Source organism: Sinohyriopsis cumingii, chromosome 18, assembly GCF_028554795.1.
Source record: "Sinohyriopsis cumingii isolate HCF-2022 chromosome 18, ASM2855479v2, whole genome shotgun sequence".
NCBI classification, from domain to species: Eukaryota; Metazoa; Mollusca; class Bivalvia; order Unionida; family Unionidae; genus Sinohyriopsis; species Sinohyriopsis cumingii.
Genome location: NC_142978.1, coordinates 15,039,023 through 15,049,759, shown reverse-complemented (window position 1 = coordinate 15,049,759; position 10,737 = coordinate 15,039,023). Strand labels below are relative to the sequence as shown.

The following is a 10,737-nucleotide window of genomic DNA, read 5'->3' as shown; positions in this document are numbered from 1 at the left end:
AAAGGGACAAGTGGGGGCAAACAGACAACCTGACAATACTTTCCATGTTCATACCAGAAATTAGCCAGTCTTAATCATCAAATATTTCCCACTTCATACCATAAATTAACTAGCCCTGTATCATCAAGTATTTCCCTGACGCTATTTATCCATTTACTATGGTAGCAAATGATTGACGGAATCATGCAGATGCAGAGTTTGTCGGTAGATAACCTTAGTAAATTTGCTATCATTACTTTTCAAGAAATAAATGTCCAAAAAGAAATACTACGAATTTCAATATCATTCAAAAGATGAAAAGGATTAAATTCACGGTAACGTTAGGAGTTCATCAAGGGACTTTTATTACCTTTCTGCACAATTTTAATCAGAGTATTTCTAATTACTCTCTATTTTTCAAAACTCCCGATTTCACATCCATATGACATAATTAGGGTATATGTTAATTAAATAGTTTTAACTGGTAATGTATTAGCGTCAATATATATATATATATATATATATATATATATATATATATATATATATATATATATATATATATATATATATATATATATATATATATATACCATTGTTTTGTTTCTTCTAAGAAACTCTTTTCTGCAAACGTTCCTATTAATCAGCATATTTTTAACGGTTGATCAAAAAGTTCATAAGGTTTCAATTATCTGGTACTAAAAATAAATTGATGTTTTAATTACATTTACTTTAAGATTAGAAAAACCCATACAACATTGGCGAAAATGGTTCAAAGCCTTTTACAAACCAGTATGAGACCGAGCCAATGTAACGGCGCATAGAAATTGTTTAATAATCAAGTGAAAATGAACATTATTATTCTTATATGACATAAAAAAAAACACTTGCTAGCTAAGAGAACATTCCGATTTTGATGTGTTAATAAATACTGCCGTAAATCAAAGTAAATGCCTATTTTCCGCTCAACAACTGTATCTTAACAACTAGCATAAAACCTCCCGTTTATTTTGCTTCGTGTTGAGCTTAGAAGGTTCATATATTTCAAAGAGTATTAGGCGACGTAGTGGACAAAAGCAGGTCCAATGAGAAGTTGCAGTTGAAATTTTGATGTCGTATGTCGAGAAATCTAATATCACGTGTTGGATGAAATTGCATGTCCTTAAAGTTCAATTTTCTAGATCGAGATTTCAGATTTTATATGTTGAATTATACATATACAATGGTGGTTTAAAGTTCTACTTCCTATGTCGACGTTTTACAGTGTATATTTTGAATTACACAGCGGTGGTTGAAATTTCAATATCATATGTCGAGAATCCCTAATTCGCACGTTGAATGTAACTGTTTGTGACGAAAGTTCCATTTCATATGGCGAGTACTTAGATTTCATCTGTTGAATTTCACAGCAACGAGAAGCAACCTCCTTGTTTAAAAATAACGCGTTCCGTTCACGAGAGCGACATTGAGAGAATGAAATTCACAGCAATTCTCGATCTGCGAATGGTAACTTTCAAACTGTAAATGCATGAAATGTAATGGCGCCTCATAATTGAATAAAGAAATGATGTATCTTAATACTCGATATTATTTTGAATTATTAAAGTGGACATTGTATAATGTTATTTTTAGCACCAACACATCATTTTATCATATAAAAATAGCAATTCTGACAAAGCAAGCATAATAAAATGTCCAGTCACCGCTGTGTAATTCAACAGATACAATCTAAAAACTCAACACACGAAATGGAACTTTCAGCACAGTCAATGTGATTCAACATGTTAAACTGAAACTCTCGATATATGACATTAAAATTTCAACTACCGCCGTGTAATTCTGAAGATACATCTAAAAACTCGACATTGGACATCGAATTTTCAACCAGCGTTGTGCAATCAACAGATGAAATATAAATACTCAACATATGAAATGGAACTTTCAACATAAGCTCTTTGAACCAATACGTGAATTGGGAATTCTCAACGTAAGACATCGAAATTTCAACCACCTCCGTGTAATTCAACAACACAATCTAAAACCTCGACAAAGAAAATATAACTTTCAACCACTACTGTTTAATTCATTAGATACAATCAAAAATCATGACCTAGAAAATGGAACTTAAAGGACACGCAGTTTGATCCAACACGCGATATTGGATTTCTCGACACACGACATTGAAATTTCAACTGCAACTTTCTCATTGGACCAGCTTTTGCCGCAACGGCGCCTCATAGCGTACCATGAAACGGTGTCGAGATCAACAGTTAACAGGTGGCTCGGATAATGCATCAGTAAGATGCGTCCTATGTAATTCTACGATCCCGAGTTCGATCTCAGGTCTTGCACGTGGTCGCCCATCTAAAGTTAGAGTTCTACTGAATACTAGGTTATTTTATGTAAATTTATGTATGTGCAAATTATATCCCGGATATTTCATTGTTAGAGTAGTCGTTATAGGCTATGTAGTGACTAATAAGCAAATTTAGAGAATTGTTTAAAAGAAAATGTGTCTGCTGCAGAAAGATAATTTTATTTGTGCATGGCTGTCATTTTCTAGACTTCTTGGTTTATACTGCTTGGTTTCAATGTTCTAAGGCGGCGTATCCAGTAAGATTCCTTTTATTTCCTGGTTTCGGAACCTGTACAGAAACCTAGTTGCAGAAGACTTCTCCTCCCGCGGCCACACTGTCGGTGATATAACACTTATTGCAATTGCTCACAACCCCAACATGAGTTCATATATATATATATATATATATATATATATATGATCTGGTCAATATACCGATGTGAAATTTATCTAAAACGGACACATTGTACACTTGTATTAGGTCTATAGATAAAGCAGTGCAAGTGATTTTAAATGTGGATTATAAAATTTGTGTTTATTACTTGTAAGTCAAAGTATCATATAACGTTTCGATGCAACGTACAACAGAGTAATTGGAATTACTTCACAGCCGAGGGTTTTCTTTTCAAGAGGTATCCACTATTTGGGATTTTATTATTATTTTAAATTCAAGATGAAATCAATATGCCGTTGATCACAAAATGGGTCCGAGCTGAACCTACAATTTTAATATTGAATGTACGTGGGATTGCATGGCGATTGCTACGCCACTCGTGTTTGGTATAATAATAGTTGCAGCACAGGACAAGGGCAGCACAGGGCAACAACAGCAGCAACAAAAACGATTACAAGTACGAAAGTTTATGTATTCTGTCCCACGCCCGCCCGATCTTTTAGCATTCTTTTATTTATTTACATATTTTGTGACGTTTAACGACAAAAGGCCGATATTTTTTGTTGATTTTTTAAATATATTTTTAGGTGTTAGACTGTCCTATCACTAACTTTACATAGAAATAATATCTGATTTTAAACAAAATGATAGGAATATTCGCTCCTGGTCCTTGTTATAATTACCTTTGATGAAAAAGGATGGAAAATGGGAATTGTTCTCGGTTGTAGTAGACAGCTAGAAGACAGACAGTCAGACAGACAGAGCTTAGAAGCTAATCATTACCGGTGACCATTACACACAAGCGGCGGAAGAAGTTGGCTCTACCGTTGACCCCACCTCCTTTGCAACATCATCGTCATTGTCTTCTTCTTCTCCAAAATGAAACTCGGCGTTCATTTATAATTTTCTCTAAAAATTCTACACATTTTTAATACCATATTGTATAAATACTTTTGTTGAAAAGTTGATGCTGTCAATTTCACATCGTTATACATGGATAGTTTGTGATTGACAATATATACATTAAAAAAATGTCCTCTAGAAAAAGTTTATCAGTTTGTCCATAGAATTCCACCCCAATCCCCTCCACCCCCACCCCACGCGCAAACGTTATCATTGTGTGTAAAGGGTCAAGCCATTTGATCTCCTTTATTGTTAATTTACTGAACGTTTCTGTACAAATATACATAGAAATAATCAATGGATGGGGAAATTAGCGCTTAGCACTTACATTTGTAAACAATTGACTTCGTTATGGATAAAGAAGATAGCATAATCCTATGTTTTATAAAAGTTAAAGTTTCAAAAATATTTAATAAAATGTATCATTCATTATCGATAAGAAATATTTGTCTCAGCGTGTCCCTCGAATTTGGGTTATCTTTGCTGAGTAAAATGTAGTATCCAGCAAGCCATTTGCTGACAACGATGATGTCGTTGAAAACGTCCATTTTTGTGTGTGGTTTATTTTTTTTATTTTTTTTTTTTTATTTTTTTTTTGCGGGGGAGGGTCCAAGTGGTTAAATGCACTCGCCTTTACAGATAACGGACATCTCACCTATGTCTACGTATGTTCCAATCTTGGCTCGGCCAACGTGTGAATGTGAGAAAGCTTGTCAGTAGCGTCATGTGAGCTGGTGGTTCTTCTCTGGTTCTTCCTCCACCAGATGTACTGACCGCTATGTATAGCATTAAACTCACTAAAACCAAAACCAAACCTTGTATTTTTGACCTGTTGTCACATTGCTTTAGTGGAGCGGGGTGTGTTTACTCTCCCGTTGTTCTTCCGTCTGTCTCTCCGTCGGCACGTCAGCGAGACAATTTCTTTTAGTCCGTCTTGGTCCCTGCGAGGTGTCAAAGTTCTAATGTAAATAACCCCAATTACAATGCTATTTTGAAATATTTGAATATTGTCTTGCAAACATTATATATCAGACATACAATATGATGTGACTGATATAACATTAGACCCGCTGATCACTGTCGACGATCGATTCTCATGCTAACAATGCATTTACTGAGTTTATTGAATACTATGCATTAAACATAGCCCTACTCCATTTGGTCAACCAATAAAGAAAATCGTATTCGGACGTAAACATAATCTGAAGGCGTCATTTTCTCAAAGATTTCGATGATACTCTTCTCACCCATAACGATAGAGCAACACACTCAAATAAAACAAAATAAGCGCTAAGTACGAATATTTTTGGATCTCAATTTTCTTCACCCCCGCGTATATCAAGAACCTATTGCAGGATATCACATGTCCCTTTGTAATGATCGTCACGAATTGTTTTCTTTCTTTTCTTGTCCTTTTATTATAATACTCACTTCATTCATTGCAGACAAAGGATCGCAAAGCACACAAATCACGATTATATTCGTAGATTGGACTGGTTATTTAGAAACATGTATTACTAAAACTGAAATGGGACCGAGATCTTGAATACACAAATTCAATCATTTACAGGCATACTAATATATTTAGAAGGTCTTTCATTGGTTAGGTATTAATTACTTAACGGATCATTGGATCTCTACAGTTTTTCATGGATATATAAGGATCTGCGGTCCCTGTCCTACAGGTGTGAACCAAAGAACTGTTGAAGAGTTGTGTAAATCAGCAAGTTTACACGAAAGAATAGGGAAACACATATAAGAAATCATGAGGTAAGAATATATACATTTTATTCTTTTCGTTACTTTAATTTATTGAATGCAGAAGTGTTTGATATATTTCAATTGTTTTCTTTTCGAATGGAAATAATTAAAGCCGAACAAAAGATATGTTTCCGGTCAGCCGACCATCTCTTTTTTTTTGACCATAGCACTATTTCCCCCAGAATAAAAAAAATCCTGAAATTGATTTGTGCAACTAACTGAGACGATTTTGTCCATCATTTGAAGCGCTTAGTTCATTATAGACAATGCTCATTATAACATATATATATATATATATATATATATATATATATATATATATATATATATATATATATATATATATATATATATATATATATATATATATATATATATATATAACGTGGCTTTTAAAGTATGTTGGTATAGAGTAATTTGATATAGCAATACTATTGGACAAACTGCGCAGAAATCTGGAATGAGAAAGAAAAATAATTTGCTCAGGATGAAAACCTTGATATTGAACTTACACCAAGTAACCTACAAAAATATGGTTCGTCGTGACAGTATGTTTTCACTTTCCTTGCGATTTATATACAGTGTATATATAATGAATGATTAAGAGTTGCAAAACCTGTCGACATTATAGGATAAATTTCTCGGTAACGTGGTATACATGCTGTGATGTATTTAATGTTTTGTTTTTCTTGTTGTTGTCGTTGTTTCCTAAACCTATTTTAATATATTAAAAATCGATTATTATTAATTAAATATGGAAATGTCCAAAGGTCGCTCCCTTCCTCTCTCTCTCTCTCTCTCTCTCTCTCTCTCTCTCTCAAGATATGGGCTAAAATCTATGAAAAGACGAGCGTAGAGTATTCTCGCTTGTGTCATCCCACAATGTCTCTGGACTAATGAATGATGGTAAATGTTAAGTCAAACCGACCAAAGGATGAGAGAGAGAGAAAGAGAGAGAGAGAGAGAGAGAGAGAGTTTTAAACCGACCAAAGGGAGGGAGGGAGGGAGAGAGAGAGAGTTTTATGGTCGGTAGTACTGCTATTAAAGCAAAATACTGACTTAGATCAACTGTAAATATATTAAATATTTTAATTACCTCTTGTTCGTTCGTCATTTCGCTTAGTTTCTACGCCACATTAACTTCCATGCGCGAGTACGTCAATGGCTGAGCGTTCATGTGAATGGCGTAGTTAACCATGTGTTTGTAATGCTCTACTTTCTTCATTAAAACCATCTTTCATGTTTGAATCATAAGTATATATTATATTGATTTAATCAATGTGAAGATAAAATCGAAACTCAAAAAAGGAAACAATCAACTTATCAAAGGTGATAGTGAATAACCACAAAAGGCATAAAACTACATTCTATAGCGCACACACTTGGCAGGGATGTTAGGAGTTCATTCAAGCGGTCAATACACAGCTGCCTGCTGTAAATCTTAATTCCGTTCAAAGGGCAAATATATGTATTTGTATGTTATATAAATAAAATATATGTATAGTATGTACGCTGGTTCAATGATAGATCACTCGTTGTGTAAATTTTTTATTTAATGTTTTAAAGAAAACAAGAACAAGAGAAAATAAAAAGACATACCTACGTTCCTTACTTTTAAAATCAGTGGACTAGGAAAGACATATTTATTTGGCCTAACTAATAAAGATAGGGAAAAGCTTGAACACAGGCTCCTGAAATTCCAACAAGGTGTTCTTCAGTCTTCCTTCTATAGTTTTCACTTTTTGAAAGAAGTGGAGAGGAGAAATAAAGTTTAAAACTTTATTTTATTTTATATTGATTGCAAGCTATTGTGTTATGAGACTGGTCCTTAATGTCGTATTATGGTATTTCTACTTTGTTATAGCTGTGTTTGATATTTTCACATATAAATGTATTTATCCAATTTCTTAAAGCATTTCTTTCGTTCTACTGATTTTTATTTTCATCAAAGTCTTCTTTATGTCAATGTAAGTGTTCATTGCTCTTATTAAACTAACCAGGACAAGAGAATGTATGTCCGATGGATGATCAAAATACATCCTGCCACCACTCTGTTCGTTTTCCAGCTTTTTTTCACTGAGACTAACACTGTTAACGACCGTACCGACTTCTGGTTGCCGGTTTAGGATAAATTTGTGCATTTTACGTCCTGCACTGTCCTGGTTTTCTCTTCATGTATTAGTTACACAGTGAAGGAACAGGACGTCAATACACATATACACTGTCCATCTGTATGTCAAAGTCCACCTGTATGTCAAAGTCCACCTGTATGTCAAAGCAAATAAATAACGAAAAGCTTAAATATAAAAGGGAAAAGTCGAATTGGTTCAAACAACCAATCCCTGGCGCTACCGACAAATAAGCAGACAACAGAAACGAGGACAGATTTGGGAAAAAAACACTCTGATTTTATCGAAAAAATTGAAGAAATTATATATATTTTTTGTCACTCTTATTTTTAGTCTCCGAAATCATCAGCAGTTAGAATTCAAAATGTCCTCTCAAGTATATATGCCGTCCATCACTCAACAAATAAAAAAGAAGTGTTGTGATATGATTATTGTCTTGGGCATTGTTTCTTCCAACCCAGTTGACACACTGTTTAAATGTAGATGAGACATGCTTATTGTGTTTTCCTTATTTCGTTGCAGGTCGTGTACTACCTCAGTCGTTTTCTTGATTTCTTCTCTGTCTCTTTGGACATATACTGTTAGTGCCGCCTATTTGACGCAGTACGAACAAAACACATTGAAAGAGAAAGGCATTACTTTGAAGGACTTCAGCCACGAATATTGGCTATTGAAGAGCAACGGCATTCCAAAGCATCCAACAGGTGTATTTCCGAACGAAGATAATCCGAATACAATAAGCCAGCAGAATTATGAATACCTGATCCCCAAGAATCCCGTGAGACTTGACAACGATAAGAATTCAGACAACGATTATGAATGTTTGGACATGGGAGTCATTGCCTTCGCCAGTAACGGCGTTCCCCTTTTCAACCCCTACTCTGCAGAAGGGTTCAACGCAGTAGAGGGTCCATGCAGCGAGGTCTTCGATGGCTGCAACGCTCATCCAGATACGTTGGGACGCTATCACTACCACCAGTTTCCAAACTGCCTGTACGGTGTCTCTGAACAATATAGTCGTCTTTATGGTGTTGCACTCGACGGTTTCCCAATCTATGGACCTTATGAGACAGATGGAACCCTTGTAGATGCATCTAAGTTGGATGAATGTCATGGTCGTACTTCTAACGATGGTAGGTACGAGTACCGTATAACTTTCGATTTCCCATACATCCTCGGCTGTTATCGCGGAAAACCGGGCTCTCAACTCAGCTCTGGATCCGGATCTCAAGTGAACGCAAGATCGGGACCAGGACCTCGACCAAAAAATGGTAGTCAAATGTACTCAGGAATGGGATCGGGATCTGGACCACAGAATGGTTCAGTATCTGGACCACAAGGAGGTAATCAAAACTATTCCGGATCAGGGTCAGGCTCTGGCCCTCAAGTCGGTGGTCAAAATTATTTTGGATTGGGATCGGGATCTGGACCATACAGTGGTAGTCAAATAAATTCCGGATCAGGGTCAGGGTCTGCACCTCAAGGGGGTAATCAAATGTATTCCGGGTCGGGATCGGGGATTGAAGCATACAGCGGTAGTCAAAGCTATTCCGGATCGGGATCAGGTTCTGGACCTCAAGGCAGTGGTCAAAATTATTTTGGATCGGGATCGGGATCATACAGCGATAGTCAAAGCTATTCCGGATCAGGGTCAGGCTACGGACCTCAGGATGGTAATCAAATTTTTTCCAGGTCGGGATCGGGACCTGGACAATACAGTGGTAGTCAAAGCTATTCCGGATCAGGGTCAGGCTCTGGACCTCAAGTCGGTGGTCAAAATTATTTTGGATCGGGATCAGGATCTGGACCATACAGTGGTAGCCAAAGCTATTCCGGATCAGGGTCAGGGTCTGGACCTCAAGGGGGTAATCAAATGTATTCCGGGTCGGGATCTGGATCTGAATCAGACAGCGGTAGTCAAATGTTTTCCGGATCGGGGTCAGGCTCTGGACTCCACATTGATAGTCAAACGAAGTTTGGATCGGGGTCAGGATCAGGATCTCTAAGTCAGAGTCAAATGCAAACTGGGTCTGGATCAGGATTCGGATTTCAAGTTGGTAAACAGGGGACCGATCAGAATTTCGGAGGATCAGATTCTTGGGGTTCATTTAGCGGGAATCAAAGAATGCCTCCTTCCAGGAGTGTGTCAACCGGTGAATCTCAAGCTCTGGCTGCCCTGCTGAGGATGCTCAAAATCGATGCAAGAAGCAACCGTGTTCGGAAGTCTCTAGATAAGTATTATCAGTCTGGTAGCAAAGGTCAGCTTCTCAATGGACTGAGGCAGCTCTTGAATCAGCTGGAGGCGACCAAACGTACCGACTCCTTGTGCGTGAAGGACGAGAATTGGATGCAACAGAAAGGCGTGTGCCCATTGAAATGCGAAAACCCAAGTTTTGGATGTAATTGAAAGCAAAACATACACCGTTTGATAATGCAAACTTCTTTTTTTTGTTCTCTCCTTTTTATGTGCTTTTATGTTTCTGAGTAACATAGATAAAACCGTGTTAATATGAGAACCTTAAGTTGTCGATATTAGGTAGTTATACTAGACAGCTTACTCTCTTTTTTGTAGTGGAAGTTACATTATAATGAGCATTAATTTCACTGAGAAAAAGCGACACCTATCCCCAGTTCTGCAATGAGTGTAATATTTTGTTCGAATTTATAACTCCTGATTTTTTAAAAAGAAAAATATTAGTATCTGAATATTCTGACAGTTGCGTGCTTTTTAACTTAATTAACGTTTACGTAGTTTTTGACTTAATTAACGTCTACGTAGTTTTTAACTTAATTAACGTCTACGTAGTTTTTAACTTAATTAACGTCTACCTAGTTTTTAACTTAATTAACGTCTACGTAGTTTTTAACTTAACGTCTACGTAGTTTTTGACTTAATTAACGTCTACGTAGTTTTTTACTTAATTAACGTCTACGTCGTTTTTAATACGATTTTTCTTTGACATAACGTTTTTCCCAATTATTGCATCTTTATGAAATACCGTACCAGGTGGACAATGTAACACATTCGGAGTTGATTCTTTACTGTGATAAGTAAAATAGGAGACTACTCATGCCGTGAGCTATTTTCGTCTAGCAGTGCACAAATTCATGTATTTTCCTTATTAATAGAGAAGTAAATAAAGTCAGTCACAAAATGCAGTATGTGGTATGTGTTATTGTCTTAAAACTTGGACGGGATGCTGCTCTTTTGTGCT

General features: G+C 36.2%; 1 protein-coding gene across 1 annotated transcript; it reads left to right on the top strand.

Moving 5' to 3' along the window:
* The first annotated feature begins 5,345 nt into the window (after positions 1 to 5,345).
* LOC149776134 (uncharacterized) lies at positions 5,346 to 10,465 on the top strand. The gene is made up of 2 exons (XM_089941517.1): positions 5,346 to 5,402; positions 8,045 to 10,465. The coding sequence occupies exons 1-2, from the start codon at positions 5,398 to 5,400 to the stop codon at positions 9,927 to 9,929; spliced, it is 1,890 nt and encodes a 629-aa protein (XP_089797643.1). The 5' UTR covers positions 5,346 to 5,397; the 3' UTR covers positions 9,930 to 10,465.
* The last annotated feature ends 272 nt before the right edge of the window (positions 10,466 to 10,737 follow it).